Source organism: Amyelois transitella, chromosome 4 (genome assembly GCF_032362555.1).
Source record: "Amyelois transitella isolate CPQ chromosome 4, ilAmyTran1.1, whole genome shotgun sequence".
NCBI classification, from domain to species: domain Eukaryota; kingdom Metazoa; phylum Arthropoda; class Insecta; order Lepidoptera; family Pyralidae; genus Amyelois; species Amyelois transitella.
In genome coordinates, this window is record NC_083507.1 from 5680921 (window position 1) to 5701046 (window position 20126).

The following is a 20126-nucleotide window of genomic DNA, read 5'->3' on the forward strand; positions in this document are numbered from 1 at the left end:
TAAGTGTAGCCGGCATCAGCATAATTCGTAAGGCTAGGTGTATATAATAAGTGAGGCTTTTTAAGACTGTTGGCTCTGTCTACCCTGCAAGGGATATAGACGTGATTAAAGAGTATGACGTAATTATAAATGTATATAATATGGAGGTGTATGTATAATTTAAACACTATCTGTGACACAAACTTACTATCTACTTTTTTTTACAAAATAAGGTTTGCATGCCAGTTTGCAATTAATAACCAAAATAGTAATTCACAGGTTGAATTGCAGACTAGGTTTCATAATTTATCCATGTAATAAACCGTCATCTACAAAAACATTAAAGTTCGGGTTGCGTATTCAGATTTTCTTAAAAGTTGGACATCTTACCTCCACAACAAAGGATGGATCATGACTGACGATATTTATCCATAGTTGTTTGCAGAAAAACTTGACTCACCTACTACTCCAGCTCGTATAAAAAGGGATTCATTTTTCATGACCTCCCGTTTTGAAGTCGGGTGCCTTATAAAATATTGAAGGTGCCTTACCTACGTAGCAAGTATAAATAAATTCGAATTTGTAAAAAAAAGCAATCATTTGTCAACGTCAACAAAGTTGTCAAAGCCTTTTCGGGAAAACAAAACCTAACCTCGTTGAATTGAATGCTTTTCTGTCTACATTTTAACCTGTAAAGCTTTTTTTTTGGAGACGTTAAATCTTAAACATTAATTGTGACCATAAGCGGAACTATATTTATGTCGTTAATATTATATTGTTTTTTGTAAAATGACCAGTGATACAATAAAAATTGGTGAATATCTCATCATTCAAAAACAGAATTATAGGAAATTGCACAAGTTTTCAAAATCAAATTCAACTATTAGTTTAGGTCGAGATAGTGTAAATTTATCTGGTATTGAAGGATGCCCATATTTCTCAGTGTTTAAAATGATCCCTTCAGGTGGTAAGAGGAATAAAGAATACAGTTTGGAACTAACAGATGCAGCTGTTAACTTGAAAGATGAGATTGATGTGAAACTGTCAGGTAATGATAACAGAAATATATTAGATGATGGCCGGTCTCAGAAGCTAACTGCTGCAGAAATTGAGGAGTTAAAAAGTGATGCCCTGAAGGCATCAGATATTGTCGAAACTTTGATTACTAACTCTAACACATTTCACAGCAAAACTGAATTTTCACAAGAGAAATATTTAAAAAAGAAAGAGAAGAAATACTTTGAATACCTTCAAATAGTGAGACCGAATTTGAGGTTAATAACTGAAGTTATGTACAGGTTGGATCCAGGTAAAATCCAAGGCATTAGGATGGACACATTGTCCCAGATTATAACACTATCTAACATACATTCTGAAGGTGTACATTTGTTGTATGATTCTGGATCAAATGGTCTAGTTGCAGCAGCGATATTGAGCTCTATTGGAAACAATACCAATGGTAAATTGATACATATGCATCCTGGAAATATGTCTCAAAAACAAGGTCTGTTGGCTTTGAATTTTACTGAAGAGCAATTATGCAGATGCATTTCAGTCAATGTTTATTCAGTATTGAGGCAATACCACCAAGGTTGTGATATAAATACTAGTAATGACTCTTCAAAAGCAAATAATGAACATAATACATTAAAAAGAAAATGTACTGATGTTGATGAAGCTGATGAACATAAAAATAAAGCACCAAAGCTGAAAAATAATCATGATGTTAAATCTGATGATGCTGATGTATCAGATCAAATGAACTTACAGTCAGAACCTAAAAAGCCAAAGTGGCACTTTGATAACATCGCTGCTTCTGATTTGTTAAAGGGAAAAGTAGATTCTCTAGTTATAACTTGTAAAGAAGATCCTCAAAATATATTCAAGGAATTAGTACATTTTGTGAAACCAGGCAGACCTTTTGTAGTATTCTATCCTGTTGTGGAACCCCTGCAACAATTATATTTAACTTTACGATCATACAGCAATGTTGCCGCTTTAAAAGTTACATCAAATTGGATGAGAAACTATCAGGTTTGTGTCATAATCACTTTAGAATATTGCAATAGTCTGGTACATACATAGCCTATAAGGCCTTCAGATTTTCATGATTATTTCAATATTTCTGAACATAAGCCTTAATGACATGGGCAGACCCTTGTCATTCAGTGGCTTAGAATATTTTTGAATTGGTGGATATTTGTTTGATTCTGAATTACATTTTTCAGGTACTGCCAGAAAGAACACATCCAGAAGTGACAATGAATTGTTCAAGTGGATTTTTGTTGACAGGATATGTATTAAAGTGATTTTTATTTATTATTGTGATAATATCATTGTGATGAAATCAAGGTTCTGTTTAAGGAGAAAAATAATAAAAGTCCTTTTTTTTACAAATTTATTTAATGCTTTCTTTACTCAAATGCACATACCATATCTAAATGCATTACAAAATTTGATGATCAAAGTGATTGACATACATACTACAATGCTCTTGTGTATTGGCAGAATGAAAATGTTTGTAAGCACATCACCCAATGTAATGATTTTCGTAAAAAAATTTAAACCTGGATTTAAGAAAAACCTTTTCATTCTGCCAGGAATGTCATATAATTTTGAACCAGTTCATATAAAGGAAATAAAAGCCATTTTTTGGGGCGAGTGTTTATAACACATTTTATATATTCAATACAGTATATTATTGCTTATACATTTCCTTGTGGTAGTAAACTATACTCCATGTTTATAACAATTTAAAAAGTCGTTTGTTGTCTAATTATTTATACAAAAAACATCACATTCCTTGATCAATAAAAATACAATATTACAAAGAGATTTAATATGTATTTATCCAGAACATTAATTAAGCCTCCAGTTTACATCTAATGGTTATACTGCTTATTTATGAATGATACAGAATATAAAGGAATGTTAATCAGTCTAAGTTTGGTTGCATTTAATGTGGTTTTGAAACGGAATTAACACCATAAGTGCTCAAAAAAGATCAATTAACTGATTTTTAATATAAAATAAAAAAAAAAACATAAAACAATCCATGTTATTTTAGAACATATTTGAGCACTTCAAGGTTTGTTTAAATTATGAACTATTTTACATTAAAACTATGATGATTTATTATTCGAGAGTAATCTTGTATGTATTATGAATATAATGATATGATTGTATGAAATAACTTTGGCACTATATGATGGTAAGCGCGTACAAGTCTTTTAGATTTAACCACCCCATGGAGTATGTGTTCAAAATTTAAAAATGTATTGAAATTAATTTCCTTGTAGGTAGTGACGTGAAATACATGAAATCAGTATTAGTCAAAATAATGAAATGATCGGAAATCGTTTCTGCTTTGCTGTTGTTTAAGCACCATTCTACAACACCGCCTTTAAGTCTCGTAACACTTTTTTGTAAGTTCATATGTAAATTTTTTTTATTAATTTGAACAACTATAATAAACAAAACATTTTAAATTGCTATAGAGAGCGGTCACTGGTTCATGTCTTTAATGACACTAGCGCGGTGGCTGTAAGCGTGAGGCGAAGCCCCAATGAACGCGGAGTGATATGGTTATATAGAAGCAATAGCAATGAATATATCCCTATAAGCATTTCATTATGATACAAAATAATTCAAGCTTGCGCTCTACACTTGTAAATATTAATTCATTCAAATTAAATAAGATATATTACTCGTATATTACACAATATCATAAAATAAAAACATTTTTCATAAATATTATAATTTCTTTAAACCTAATCATTTAATCTAACTGGAGAGATAACAAGATGAAAACTAGAGATCGTTCAAGCCAGTGAGATATGTATGGTAGAAACTATAATGTACTTACTGGCCGGAGCCGAATGAAGATAGAACACAGATAATACTAAGCCGCTTAACAGCCGTATACTCTACCTTAGCTCTAGCCTAATGGAGCACTGCGATCTACGTATCGAAAATAAAAAACGTGTGACACATACAATTAGTATCAAAAGTCAATTGTACTGCATTGTTCCCGGACAGAGGAATCAGCCACATTAGTCATTCAACTGAAGTTAATAACAAGATGTGCGCGAAGAGTTGCTATAGAGCTTTGGCTATTTGTTCTGCCTCAAACTGGAAATGTCGGACATCTTCTGCTATGTAACTTTGTATGGCCATGTTTAAAACGTATTTGAAACTACAGAGATAATAGTTTCTTTAAATTCTATAAAAAAAAATTTTTAACCAATCTTTATATCTAATATTTGTATTGTATACTACAGTACACAACCAGAGCAGCTTGATCTCAATGGTAAAGAGCAATTTAGTAGGCAACTTCGAACGTTTTCTAACTACAAATTATAAAGATTTTGTTACTTTTCAACTCTAAACCACCACTTGAACAATGCAATACGGTCGTGATTACGTTAAATTAGCTTTGGTATTGGTGTTTACGTGAAGGCATTTGTCGTTGCACGCGGAGGCTACAGCACGCGGGGTCATCGACCGCTGTGAGGGCGCGGGGGGTCGGCGCGGCGCTATGACGAGTCATCGTCGTACCACGTGCGGAAGTCGCAGCTCTCATCGTAATCATCCTGGAACAAATGCAGATTTATAAAATACATTTTTAGTGTAGTTCGTGACAGTGGGCGGGACAGGTAGAGCGTAGAAAAGACGCAGTCGTCATGTGAACGAAGGTAATATAAGGTTGCAAAAATACAGGTGAACGCCATTTCGTACTGGGTTTCATTGGGTTTGTTGCGCTTGATATGCCGTTTTTAATAACAGACATACTTTTCGTGAGCGAAATGATCTGTCCTCGACAGTAACTTGCTGAATAGTACCTACCTAACTTAAAGCGGCGCGAGTCTGAAGATCACAGAAAAACGATGTCTTCCAAAAATGGACTTTACGCTAAGATATTATTATAAATATACTAACCGCCATCCAAGCATGGTCTAATACATCTTCCGCTGCGAATCTGAGCTCCGGCTGCGGCCGCAGCATGTTAGCGACGAGGTCAATGGCCCCGGCCGACACCCGCTCCCAGTGCGGCGCGGGGAACTCCAGCCGCGACGACAGGATCGCGTCGAACAACTTCTCCTGGTCGCCGTCCGGGGACGAGAACGGCGGGAAACCGCACAGCAGTATGTATAGGATCACACCCGCCGCCCATACATCGATCTGGAAGAACACATATCAAAATAATAACTAGTTCTTTGTCAAAAATGACTTCCGTTTTGTACCTTTCTTACCTGATCTTTGATAACCAGCTATTGTGTTAGAATTCTACCTTCGCTTCATATTAGCGGCACTAAAGCTACCCTAGACGGACGTATCCTGCTTTCAGACCCCTCTTTTAACGGGAACAGAGCGATTAGCGGATCACTCTGTGTTGACAGGTACTTGACTCTCAAAACGGTCCATTGAGAGACGGAATCCCGCTTCCAACACCCAATCAACTTTCATACTATTGGGAGTTAAATCTGACCGAGGCCCACTATAATTTGGGTCCATGCTATATGTATTACAATAAAAGTGCAAAAAAATCGGGTTACCTTCAGCCCGTATCCAGTTTCCAACAGGATCTCCGGCGCTACGTAGGTGGGCGTGCCGCAGACGGCGTGCAGCGGCCGGAACACTTCCACGGCGAGGCCAAAGTCAGCCAGCTTCAAACCCAATATGCTGCCGTCTGGGCCTATTTCCACCTGAAAAAAGTTATGATAGCAAATGATGTAAAAATAAAATTAATTTGGTGATACTTTGATACGGTAAAAGAACGAATTCTGATCTGCCGATGTAAACAGACATAGATTATTTTCAGTGAACTTCATAACTAATATATTAGAAGATTTGAGTCAAAAACAAGACATCTAAAATTACGCTTTTCTTGGAAGTGGGTTAATTAAATCTGCTACAGCTAGTGTGAACTCTTTTTTTAAAGACATTTTTTTTGTTGAAAACGCTGACTTAAAAAAGATAGTTACTAAAACAACACAAGACTTGTTAGTTCTTCTTCAGGCACCGAGGCATAACAGCTAAGAGTGCGTAGGTACACACAAAGATGAGAAAAAGAACTTTGCTTAGTACATGTCTAAAAATGTTTCACACTAACGGACATCTGTGATGGTGAAGCGATTATTTAGTAGGAGCAAAATTAATATGAAATGTGAGTGTTGCAATGGTTCAAGAGTTAGTCATTGGCTTACCAAGAGATTTTCTGGTTTGATGTCACGATGCACTATAGAAAGCGAGTGGAGGTATGCAATAGCTGATGTTAAGTGGCCAATTAGCAAACGGGCTTGTGGCTCAGAGAATTTGGAAGCTGCCGCGATACTATCGAATAAGTCGCCACCTAAAAATAAATACATTTTAGTAATGAAAAAAGCAATGGTATTAAACTTTATTATTGAACATTATTATTTCTAATGAAAACCTCTAATATTTACAAGAACCAATGAGGAAAGTAATATTGGCTTATACATTCAAAATCTATAAACTTGGCAAAAAGGTTTGCTAGAGTGTTTTTCATCTGAATATATTCAGTGTCCTCATAACATTCATCCTTTTCATAACTACAGAATAAGTGACGAATTTGCCCTGTACCTAATCATAGAAATCGGAATAAAGTAAGACTAAAGAAGTGGCAAGTTCGTGTGTAAGACGTCGCATGGTTGTAGCACCCTAACGTTTTTATCCTGCCTCTGTTGCTGCTGTTTAATAAGATAGCATTAATATTGTCTCATTCCGATAACTATTATCTATGCCTGTAAAAACATATTTGCACCAATGAAATTAAACTTAATGGAGAATACATACCGCTGACTAACTCCATAATTAGGAACAACCACTCTGGACTATCTTGCTCTTCAATCAAGGACACTATGCGAGGGTGACATAACTTGCGCATAACTCTCACCTAGAGAAATACAATAAGTTAAGCATATTCATTATGTAAAGAGTTCTACTTCAACTAGTGGTCTAGGTCTACTTGCTTACATAAATAGGATAAGTACACAGTTTCACAGTTTTGAATAGTACAAATTAGTTAATTACGTTTAGCTGTTTGGCTCAATGATAGAATGGAGATTCAAATAGAGACAGGTTGCTAGCCCATCGCCTAAAAGAAGAATCCCAAGTTTATAAGCCTATCCCTTAGTCGCCTTTTACGACATGCACCGGAACGAGATGGAGTGGTCCTATTCTTTTTTTATTGGTGCCGGGAACCACGCGGCAGTATCAGTATTTTTAAGATTGTTAGCTCTGTCCACCCCGCAAGAGATATGGACGTGATTATATGTATGCATGTAATATTTAATTAGGTAATTAATTTCGTACGAAATATGATAAACTGTATGGTTTAACTAAATATCATTTGAGATATTTTCACGCGATCATTTGTATTCCTACAATATAGCAAATAAGTACAGGCACTACACTGTGCATAAGCATCAAGATATTTAGCTAGAACACCTACCTACTGTAGCTAAGCGTATAATTATGTCGCTTATTTGTTTCAGGACATACGATTTATTTGTTCCCAGAACAGTTGTTCAGCTGATACGTCAATAAAGACTATTTTGTACAATACAGTTAATGATGTATAAAGAGCAAGTGTAGGTAGGTATATCAAGCATTAAATGGGTTTTTAAATGCAAACCGATGTTCTGAGCGACAGTGCCCGAGATACCGAAAGAGATCCTTATGATGTTTATGGTTCCTTAAGGAAATCGGCACATTCATAAAACTAACAGATCCAATCAGAGTTCTCTTGTAGAGAGGTAGGTATATTTGTATTAAAAAAAAAACAAATCGAAAAAACATGTCGAATTTGATAAAAAAAAGAAGTAATACGTTTCTCAGAAACTGCATTTATCGTAAATATCTTTGATGAATCATAATTAATAAGAACTTCGTTTATTTGTGCATGATTAAACACACTTATATGTTGTGTACATAGACGAACTATAAATGTCAATGCCGACCCCATCATTTATTAGTATAGCCAAAACTAAAACTGATGACTTGCCAAATAATGCCGAAATAAGACGAGAATATTGTCGATACAAATATTGGAAAATTTAAAACCGTACGTCAAACAAGCAGCTATTTATAGCCATTGAACCAGCGAAAATAGAAGTGGTTTTTGTGTGGTGGCTTTAACTTAAGTTTTTTTCAGAAAACAGCGCCTATTCGTTGGTTGAACGATATTCATTTTATGTATTATATTCTATGTCTAAACACAGACGGACTATTTACAACTAGACCCACAATTCCGATGAAAAGTTCTACAAAACAGACAAATCCGTCCGTTCGTTTAGAAACAGATATCATAATATTACAATTAGCACGTAATACTCGAATGTAAAAAAACAGCTAATTGATGTGATCGCAAACCAAATTTCGCTCAGGATTTCACTGTAGTGAGAATTTCTGAATATATTCTTAATTAGATATTAAAATAATTAAATATAGAACTCACTTCGGCCTCCACGTAGTTCTCCTTTCCTTTACATTTTGCCTTGTCTATGACTTTGAGCGCATATTCTTTGCTGGTCGTCTTGTCTTTACAAATTCGCACAACTGCGAAATTGCCGTCACCTTATAATAATAAAACAAATCATGATTAGTTTTATATATACATAACTAAATACTTTTTCCTTCTTTGTGGGACTGATTTTATACTAATCTTCAAAGATCCAAATTGTTATTTGAATTGTCCTATAATTTATAAATGTAATTTATAATATACTTTTTAAATACTGAACGAACTGAAACTTGCACATCCAGGTAACTGAATGTGTGTGTAAGATTTACACGTTAACTGGCATATCGAAGTGGAATGGTGCGCAGGCCAGACTATCCGAGAATATTGACTGGTGCTCTGTGCTTCGGTCCTGCTCTGATGGACTATCATACTAACTCACCTATAATCTTGCCCACGCTATACTTCAGTCTGAGCGGCTGCGGTAGAGTGAGACAGGCGTCTTCATCCTGCGCGTCGCCGGGCACCCCCGCGCCCGCCTCGCTGGCCGCCCGCGCCGCGCCCCCGCCCGCCTTCACCGGCATGCGGGGCTTCGGCCCCACTCTGAAGGAACAATATGCCATACAAGCTATATGAGACAAACGCTAAACGAATTCCTTAGCATAGAGGCCATCCACCGTAGGCAATGTGCAGCAAGCGCAATACAGACGGCGAAGAAGCGTCGGCGGGTCTGTGTTACTCTAGATAGTGTAAATTGTATAGACTACTTCGATTTGTCAGCAAGGCTGCAAACTTTTACATTAAACTGTTTAGTGGAATGTAACAACTAAAGAGAAATTAGATAGGAGTCTAGATTGCAATTTAAAATAAATGTCTATTTATTTTACCTCGAATTCCTAGTAATGGGAGTTTTTCTACATTGTAACACAGCTTTGCTCTCTTCAAACTCCAATTCGAAATCTTCTTGATTAACTCTGTGAAAATTGACAAATATTTATAAAAATAATTAATATATAATTACCTTAAAAATAAATAATTTTAAGGTAATTATCGCATTAGTCGACCGCTTATGTCAATTGAATATACTTACATGTTTCACGCCTTTATACCATACAGGATAGACGGGACCAATTACAACATTCGGAGGCCATTTCAGCTAAACGATGAAATTCAGTCGACAAAAGCAATCGTTTATCGATGCAAGATAAAATAACCAATCATACAAGCCTTCTCTCTCTCATCACAACGTATTCCCGTTTAGTTGTTTGGCATTAAAGCTCAAGATCTAGTAAATATATGCAAGAAATCATGGCAAAGTTTTAATGGTCTGCAGTCTGCCTGACACTAGCCGAGAAAAATCATAACAAAGTGTGGCTGCATCATTGTTAAATTACCTTATTTCATTAGTGAAGAAAACGTCTTGGTCTTCAAAGAAATGATTCAACGCCGTGATCGGCGTGCCGGATTGCGTGAACAATTTAAATGCACCCGTTGTCCGATTTGATGCATTCCAAGATTGCAGTGCGATTTGTGTTAGTTCTGTTTTCTTTAGTAAATTAGTGATTACCTTTCATTTCCATAAGCGAAGAAAACGTCTTCGTCTTCGAAGAAATGATGCAACGCCGTGATCGGCGTCCCAGACTGCGTGAACACCTTCCGAACGCACCCTGTGTCCAATTTGATGCATTCCGTGATCGCCGCCAACGCGTGCTCTAGTGTAGGACTGTTACGTTTGTTCAGTAACAATCTACACACCTGGAGATAATGATCAATAAATATATAGGAACATACAGCTACATTCTCAATGTAATTTTCCATCGTTTTCTAAGTCGAAGATAATGTATTGTACTCGTTCTGGATACCTATTACCCCGAGGATTCTTTTCATAAAAAGTACCTTTAGTTATCTGAAGTTCAAGCCAATCTCTGCCTTAAGTGCAGTAATTTTGGAGTTCATTTAGATATTAAAATTTTTGTCTTTAAGATATTTCTTACAAGAGCGAAACCCTGGGACACAACTTATCAATACTCGTAAATGTTTTTCTTTATTATTCTTTGTTTCAAATGTATGAGAAATCTCAAATGACCGTCTTTAGAATTCGCTTAAATTTACAAAGAATAATAACCGACAAAAATAATAATCATTTTTTAGACTTGAACACAAGATACATATATCTTACACACGTTCAAGTCCCGAAGTGCGCAAGTTCATTCTACATCAAGAAGCCCATAAGTCTGCTCATTAACCCCAAAATATTTACAAATACGATTACAATTAAGGTAGTTCCCGAGTTTCCGCTCGATAACTCACTAACTATACGAAAAAATTACGCCGCTTTTCATAAATCCGAAGTAATTGTTTCCTCGCACGAATGTAAATGAGCCTCAGTCGCGGTTGCGAGCAGCGGTTTCCTCGAGTATCAAGTGGCGATAGTACGTCGCGCGTTAAATATCCATAACAAGATCTGAACATTACATGCTTCATTTGTTAGCTGTGTCATCGAATATTACGTATTTAAGCCAAAGTGCAATTACAATATGGACAAAAATTGTCCGCCATTGCAAGTGATTTTTTTTATAATTATGTACTATTTTCTTGTTACTGTTAAAATTTCTATGCAATAAAGATATTACAAACAAACAAACAAAACCCCCCATTCTACACTCAACGTTTTATCAGAAAGAGAAAAGTTTGAATTAAATGATGGAAAGTATTGAAACTATTTTGATTTGAATATGTAACAGACTATACCTATATGGAATTCTAGTCATTAGAGTTCAAAAGAATTTAACGGTACCGGAGCCTCCAGCAATACCAGTAGTAACTAACAAATAACTTTAATATATGAACCACACACCCACTTGTGTGTACCATATACGAGTAGTAAATATTAATGTTAAGATCCATGATAAGCATTTAGTCGCATTGCAATAGCCTCAGGTTGATAAAACCGAGGCGTATAGTTTTTATGGTGTTACTAATAATGAAAGTGATTTTCAAATAGACTACTAAATAGGCTATAATCCAGCCAAGGTTATCGCCTAAGTAGAAAATAAGGCTTTTACGATCAGCGTGGGAAGAACAACTGATTTATATGAGGTATTTTCGTCTTCATTCATATTATCAAAGTTATTAAAAGTTTCTCCGTTAGATAAATAGAACATGAATTATTCAATTGTTAAGCCTTGTTATACTCTACGGACAGGATAGGGAATCAGTGAACTAATAATTTTATCATAGTTATCCAATTCCACTATTTCTCTCAGAGGTACCTAAACTGTTCAAAACCTTACCTTGCGCGGTTTTACTCCATTTCTGATAATTGTGACTATCCGCGGCCGAACTACACTCTCGCCAGCGGGGCTGATTCGCGCCGTTCCGTTGCCAGTAGTACTACTACCATTTGCCTGTAACAATTAATACATAAGCCACAACTTGAATGGGTACTATGATCTAATACGGTTTACGTTCCCATGCAAAGATTGAGGAGATCAGACGGGAGATGCTTAGTTTTAAAAGTTAATTTTCGGAATTTAAGATCGTGATTTTAAGGCGACTAACAGAGAAACCTATAAACTTGGGATTCCTATTGTAGGCAATGAGCTAGCAACCTGTCACTATTTGAATCTCAATTCCATCATAAAGCTATACAGCTTAACATGACGTTTCAGTCGGTTTAAGATTGTTGGTTTGTCTACCCCATAAGGGATTTAGACGTGACTATAAGATCGTGATCGCACCTCAGGCTCCTCTCCAAAGAGGCGAGGACGCAAACGGGGCTAACACTAGGAGGATTTTGAACTTGAAAGCGTGCATAGTCGATTGATTAAAGTATACCTAAAATGCTGTATATAGTACAAATTCGATCTCAATAATTATTATGATGAAACGTAGGTACCATGATACAATTCAATAGCAACTTCCAGACAATATAAAAAGTTACGCCAATATTGACCGCTCATACAAAAGTGACGTAACGATTGTTCGGCCAATAATAATGCAATCGCTTATAGAGCAGTATCGAAAACGGAAACAAGTTGAATTCAATTGGTAGGAACTAAAAATCCAATTAAAATATGGTATAAAGCTACTCTTGGAAATAGCAAACATTGACCTACATTAAAACTTTCACTTGCGTCCTTAATTCGTGTGGTCTAGAATTCTAGATTCCAATAAAAGACTACTTACTAACAGGAGTACTTAATGGGGTTTCAAACTCCTTGGTAGAATAATGGAAATTGAAATTTTTTGGATAATGGTTTCATTTTTGTAACTGAGATAGAAGTATCTTCCGAAATAAGTGCTAACAGGAAAATATTGTATAAATCTATTTATATACTTATTTGAATCTATATTGCATCATTAAGCCATACAGCTGAAACTTAGATAATTAGACAGCTGAACGCAGCCTTTCATTACTTTCGAAACTGTTGGGTCTGTCTGCGTAAGGGATAAATACTTATCGAGTTTCATAATCATAAATTATTAGATTTCGCAAGCAACTTAATACTTTCATTTAACTAAGCCATTTTTTACAGTAGGTGTATCTAATAAGCATTGTTTGTTTTAGGGGTTGGCAGAAATACCTTATCATACAGATATCGAGGCTCTAATAGCTTACAGTGTCCTAGATAGCGCGATCATGAAAATTTATACCAGTAATACGTTCTGGCGTTTCTACTGGTTTCGTGCTTTATTCATTTTTCTTTTTTTTTCTTGGAGGACGGATGCTCAAAGACAAAACCTTTATTACATGAAGCGAATAGTCTGATTTTCATCTTATTGATGGCGGAACCTAACAAATTTGATCATGGTTGTTGCACAAAGTAAAAGTACCTATTTCATTAATCGCCTCTTACGACATCCATCAGAAAAAGAATGAATGGGTACCACTAAGTGGCAGGAACAACACCGTTGTTTGTCACTGACATACATTAAGTCTTAATCCCTTAGGTATGGTATAGTCATGCTTATAGTTACAAGATTCGAAGGCCACACATTTTGTAATTGACACACATGGAAAATGTATACCTACCTACTACTAGTAATGTACGCTATGTATATTATGACGAAGAACACCGAACGCCCAGACGAATAGGGTTCATTGAACGCATAATTTTCTATTAGCACAATTTCATTACATTACGAATACCATTATTTGGGCAATTATGCTTAGCTAGTATAAAGTCGGTAGTAACGAATAATAAACTTTTTATTTATATAAAAAGTTCATTATTTTACAAACTTATGGAAAAAGGTCGGTATGCGAAATAAATACAAATAAATATCCTTAAATAATGTATTGTAAAATACTTTTTACAAGAATGAAAGTCTGTTTTTTTTTGTCCGATTTTCACGTCAAATCCACTGAACCAAGCTCTGTGTAAAATTGGCGTATATAAGCTGTAGAGGGTACAGGGTACTAATCATGCGAACGGTGCCGTGGGCGAAAATTAGTTTAATAATTAAAATATTAATTGATAAATAATTTTCATGAAACTTGGCACAAAGATCGTATATATATATATATGTTTAGAAGTAACATCATAGCTGATCACTCTCTCCTGATGGGTCGAACTCCTTATAAACAGAAATTATTTAGGGACGAAAAAGGCATATTTGTGCCAAAAGATTTCTTCTTGTTTGCAAGCTACTTTGGGGTGGTCACAACTTAGATTATACTTGATGTAGATCCTTCTTTTTTAAAATACAAAGATTTAAAAGACAAAAACTTACAGGAAGACATCGGGATGCTCTATTGTTTGCTCTCGCGGGAGAAGGACTTGCACTGTCACTTAAAGACTCTGGACCACTTAGTCTGAAAGACTGTGGTGTAACAGCACTGGCTTCATAATCCAAACGTTTGAATGGTTCTCCAAAGCCACTGCATACATATGACTGGCCATCTTCTAAATCATCCAATTTACCTATCTGTTGAAAAGAGGATTGTTAAAGTCTACACTGAATCAGAAACAAGTTTAAACTTGAGATTTGAGAAATGTTCAAAACTTACATTATGTATGAAAACTTTTGATTTAAAACAGCATATTAACTATTGTTTCAAAAAAATTTAACATTCACCGATAATATTATAACAAAACATGCAATACTTACTTTTCTACCCTCAAGGGAGTATATTGTCCTGACACCACTGGGAAGTGTGACATTGTCAACTAAAACCCTTGTCAAATCTGCTGTTAAACTATCGAATGACCTGAAAATCATTGGACATCAAGTACATAGTATAAATAAAGGATCACCCAAGGGAGCTTAAAACCAGTCAATATCTGAATCTCATACCATTTTTAAGCAACACATTTGCATCTTTTCGAGACTGTTGGCTTTATCTACCCATTACAACAAAATTTATGATCTCTCATCTTTCTCTCTTATCCGAGCTTCAGATTTGATTTTTTAATTAGTTACCAATTCTACTAATTAAAATAAAACAGCTTTGGTCCTTTTACTTAATTACCGTCTATGGCCACAAAAGAAGATGAAAGTACAAGATTTTCAGGCTAGGGCATATTATTTTTTACTTTTGTAGATGATATTTCGTTGCAAATTTAACAAGTACCTATTTAATAAAGTTTATGTTACCTTTAAAAGATATTTTCATCGCAAATTTGTAGGAAATGTGTACACAAGAACAAACTTGCCCTACTTAGGTCAACCATAATCAGTGTTTATATTTTAATGTAAACAATACATCAACAATTCATTGTGTCATCATGCTAGATCACAGCTGTGTAGGAAGGTGAAAGTACATGATAGTACTTCTGCTTACAATGTATAATAAAGTAATAGTTAAATCTGTAAGTATACCTGTATCGTTCTGGCAAGACTGGGATTATTACTCCTGAATAGAATTTATCACCATTTCTGAAAAATCTAACTCGTTTCGCTTTCCGCGCTAGTGGTGTTCGGATCATTACGTTACGTCGGTTCGTCCTACTTTTCATAATTTCCATATCACTAAAATCTTTTTCGAGTTCACAAACTGAGCTCGATCGGCTACCACTGCGACTCAAATTATTTTCCATTCTGAAAGATAAAATAACAGTTTAGGATAGAAGATAAAAACAAAGTTACGATGTCACATAACGGATATTCTATGAGCACCACCATCCAACCCTCACCTTACTTTTGTTGTTGCAGTCATAAATAACTCCTAAACTATACAGGATTAATACATTACTTAACCATGCCTCATATTGAATGTTTATTATTATATGTTATAAATTAATAATATATAAGAATAAAAATGAAAATTCATGAATCACATAAAAATCAACGCACGCACGCAACCGACCGATAGAAATTGTGAATGAAATGAAACGTAAAATCAAATCAACTGTCAATTGACAGCTGGTTATTTTTTGAATGAAATGAATGATAGCTAGGTAGGTGAATGGACCCTGCACGTATGTATGGTCCATGTTTGGTCCGTCTCTGTACACGTACAGTATCCTACATCTTGTCACCTTCGCCTATTACACACGACGCTAGCTCGAGCTAGAGTATATAAATATGTATATACACTTAGCATTATAGTACGCTAACACCCGCGGAGAAGTTTGAAATATATATTGCGCATTCATAGCGTTGTGATACAGGTGTTTGAGGTCGATTCACGAACGTCGGCAATATACATATATTATGTGAGAGAAAGATGGAAAGAGTTAGAAATAGAAAGATAAGGCGTATGCTAATGCTTTGTTAAGGTTTGTGAATAAGGAGGCTGAGTTTAAAATGTTGTAAATGTCAAACAAAATCTATAGTGACATCTAAAAATATATACTATAGTTACGTGTATAACAGACTGTTGGTTGAGTGAGCCAACAGAAAGGTAATAAATAAATTCAAGTTCTGGCAATACTAAAACAGGTGACGCATTTATCAATTTGTTTTATGTCAAAGTACAGACAAAGAGAGTGGATATTTTATAATTTCCAAGACGTATTATTAAATTTTTGTGCAGAATGTCGTCTAAGAAAAAGGTTCTTTTGAAAGTGATCATCCTCGGTGATAGTGGGGTTGGAAAGACATCACTGATGAATCAGTTTGTCAACAAGAAATTTTCCAATCAGTACAAGGCAACAATAGGCGCAGATTTTCTCACGAAAGAGGTAATTGTAGACGACAGAATCGTTACAATGCAGATTTGGGATACTGCTGGCCAGGAGCGTTTCCAGTCTCTGGGTGTAGCGTTTTACCGCGGGGCGGATTGTTGCGTCTTAGTTTTTGACGTAACTGCCCCCAACACATTCAAGTCCTTGGAGAGTTGGAAAGACGAATTCTTGATACAGGCTTCTCCGCGAGATCCAGAAAACTTTCCGTTTGTTATATTAGGAAATAAAGTCGATTTAGAAAATCGTGCTGTATCTGCTAAGCGTGCCCAGCAGTGGTGTCAGAGCAAAAATGATATTCCATACTTTGAAACCAGTGCCAAAGAAGCTGTGAATGTAGAACTAGCGTTTCAAACCATAGCTCGCAATGTTCTTGCTCAGGAAACAGATGCAGAGTTGTACAATGAGTTCCCAGATCGTGTGCAGTTATCAGCTAATGACAATTCACGCAATAGGGATGGAGACAACTGTGCTTGCTAGGTTTCACTGCAAATGCTTTAACACTGGCGACATATAGTTTCTCATTTTTATATAAATTTAATTAAAATAAACATTTTGTGAAAGTAATGTTTCCTTTTTCTATCATATCTTGTAAAAATGTATAAATCGATAGACACAATTGGGTGATTTGTTTGCTATGCTCATATTAGAAGATGTTAAAATTAATAATATTTGGTGTGATAAATAAAAACATTAACTTGTCTTTGTCTAAAGTACAATGTTCATATTTGGTTAAAAAATTTAATGTGGGTAAAAATTGTCTTTTTAATAATATATATTTGTTCCATATAAAATAAAATGGCTAGAATTTATTACATGGTATAATAAATTTTCTGCTGAATTGAGAAAATCTATCTGAATAATAAGTTTTATTTGTCTATGATATACAGGATATGCATAAGTCACAAACATTATCTGCATTATATTTTTCAATGATGTATCAAACTCAGTGTGATCAGTGAACAGTTTCTCAATAAAACATGTTAAATTTTATAATTTTACATGTTTGTCTGTTAGTTATTTTAGAAAAATTCTATTATTACATCATAAATCTCTATTATTTATTATCTGAAATGTGATATGTTTCCTAATGTTAACTGAGAGCAGACAGCTCCAGCAATGCTAAGGAAATTATGAACTTTATTATTGCAAATTTGTGATAGGTAAAACTCCATCTGTACATTACTTTTTAATGAGTGCTGTATTGTTGGTTAACCATTGGGCTATTATTTCTGATTTTAAAAACCACAACCACAGAATATATTACAAAATAAAGTGTTAAAATATGCAACCTGTATACCTTTAGTGCTCGTTTTTCTAAAGTTCATTAAAAAAGTGAATGCATTCTATCATACAGTGAAATCTTCCTACATACAAAGAAAATAATATTGTTCAAATTGAAGTACTATAAAATTGTGGTATAACTGTTTTCATGATATAAACATACAATCATAAATATGGATATAATGGTTACAGCACCACTTTATTAATTGCCTATGATATCATTACATACTTTGTCAACATGAATTTGCCTGATCATTAAATAATGAGTTTCTGTATATATTTGAATTTTAAACTGATAGTTTTAAGTAGTTAATAGTAAACTATATAGTTACATTGGTTGCTGGCACATAACATTAAAATTATTTTTTATCAACAACATGTCATGGCAAAAATCCCTCAAATAATCGATTGTTATATTTGGCATATGTTTTTATGGGTGTTAAAATATCTGTAAAATAAATTCATATATAAATCTACTTAGGAAAAGAAGATTAAAATTACATGTTACGAAAATGTTAAACCTGCGATGTTGTTGGTGAGCCTTGACAAATATGAGAATTGAAAATAAGATCTTTGATAAAAAAGCAGGAAGCGATAAAATATAAATACTTATTAAATGTCATTTGACTTAGCTTTAAATGACGCCTAAACGAAAAGCCTCGAAGCACTTGGGATATTATTAACTGCATTTTATTGACACATCCCAAACACAATTGTAAAAAACTATATTGTATTGCAATGTTTATTTTATGCCGTCAATGCAGTCCTTTTTAGTTTAGAGTAATCTTAAAGTGTTTGTTTCTTCACATTTATGTTCTATTTACATTGCATGATTATTATTATACATATTATGTTTACATATAAAATTATATGTTGTAAGATCTAGAATAAAAGTAACAAAATACGATGTATGCTGTAATAATGGTTGCTTTTAATTTTATATTAATAAAAAATAAAACGAATCAAAGTTGTTTACAATTGAAAACACTGATCGAAGCCGCGAGAATGCAATAGGGAATACGAGAGAAAGAGTTAGGGAAACGGTTCAAAGATGAGGCTCAAGGCATTCCAGTTGCAACACTCGACTGTATGCTTCGGACTCACGACTTCGGGCTTGCCTTCTACTTTCCTCCTGGCTTTATGCCTATATTTATGCCTTTCATGATCCTGGATTGAGTGAGTCAGGTTTTTACCCGAAGCGACTCCCGTCTGACCTCCGAAACCTTAGCAGGGGAATCTAACGTTTATTGGATCGATCAAGGTTGCACATCCAGTTGCCTGAATCTGCAGGTTTCCCCACGATGTTTTCACTCACCGTAAAAGCATCAGTTAGTATTCAAACTAATGTACGTAACTTCGAAAGAAGTCATTGGTACATGGCCGGCCGGGCCATCTTTGTGTCACTCGCATTTTAACCTTACCTATTCGACCACCGACAGCTCTTTTCGACTTCGGACTTGGCTCCTTTTTATGTATTAAAATTGGAAAAAGAATGATTGATAAAATATTCATAAGTACCTGTGTAATAAATTGTCGAATTTCAATCACTTTTTAACTTGAAGAGCTTATCAACAACAATACAGGGTGACTTTTAATTCAACTGCATAAATTTAACTGTTAAGTTTACTCATCTCAAGGATATTAAAAAAGGTTAAAAGAAAATTATCGGTTCATATTTCAGAAAGTACGAAAAAAAATAAAAGTGTCAAAATCCACGATCCTAAATACGTCATATCACCCCGGCCGGCGGAAAAGCGCCGCGTAAGATTCAGAGGTCAACGACGCAATTCATTCAGCTGAGCGATCGCGACAACTCTGTAATTTACTTGATCTTGATGATAACCTGTAGGTATGTGTTGAGAAGAGGATCAGAGAAGAAGGCCACTCGCCTGGTTCAATCCCTGCTCAGATGGTTGCGTATTTTATGACTAAAGTCGCCTTTGCATGCTTGACATGTCATATTTCATTATTACCGGTTAGATGAAAGCCGACTGTCTCCAAATGATGAAAGGCCACATTTAACTGGAAAATTTGTAAGTTAAATGACGTTCCAAAAGTTTCACCAAGGGACATTGTAAGGGATGATTTAATTAAGCTGTAAGTTATGTACCGTGATTACGTCATGCGAAAGAGGAGTCATTCATTAGTAGCACCGGCATAAGAATGACTGCTTGATTGATGATGCGCATGTGAAGGGAGGGGGACGAGGCGCCAAGAGGGGGGGGGGGGGGGGGGGGGGGGCGCTGGTCAGT

At 35.1% G+C, this 20126-nt stretch overlaps 3 protein-coding genes across 3 annotated transcripts; 2 read left to right on the forward strand and 1 right to left on the reverse strand.

The window, feature by feature from the left end:
- Nucleotides 1–496: 496 nt before the first annotated feature.
- Nucleotides 497–2380, forward strand: LOC106138701 (tRNA (adenine(58)-N(1))-methyltransferase non-catalytic subunit TRM6). Its single transcript, XM_013339945.2, has 2 exons — nt 497–2013; nt 2208–2380. The coding sequence occupies exons 1-2, from the start codon at nt 769–771 to the stop codon at nt 2286–2288; spliced, it is 1326 nt and encodes a 441-aa protein (XP_013195399.2). The 5' UTR covers nt 497–768; the 3' UTR covers nt 2289–2380.
- On the reverse strand, nt 2371–15779 carry LOC106138703 (serine/threonine-protein kinase GA29083). Its single transcript, XM_013339948.2, has 14 exons — nt 15601–15779; nt 15287–15505; nt 14576–14675; nt 14198–14392; nt 11755–11868; nt 10029–10216; nt 9349–9435; nt 8904–9064; nt 8459–8577; nt 6796–6895; nt 6186–6331; nt 5535–5684; nt 4918–5160; nt 2371–4571 (listed from the first exon to the last, which is right to left on the reverse strand). Exons 1-14 carry the CDS (start codon nt 15621–15623, stop codon nt 4515–4517), a joined length of 1902 nt encoding a protein of 633 aa, XP_013195402.1. The 5' UTR covers nt 15624–15779; the 3' UTR covers nt 2371–4514.
- A 544-nt stretch (nt 15780–16323) lies between these two features.
- LOC106138702 (ras-related protein Rab-7a) lies at nt 16324–18832 on the forward strand. The gene has a single exon (XM_013339946.2). It carries the CDS (start codon nt 16444–16446, stop codon nt 17068–17070), a length of 627 nt encoding a protein of 208 aa, XP_013195400.1. The 5' UTR covers nt 16324–16443; the 3' UTR covers nt 17071–18832.
- The last annotated feature ends 1294 nt before the right edge of the window (nt 18833–20126 follow it).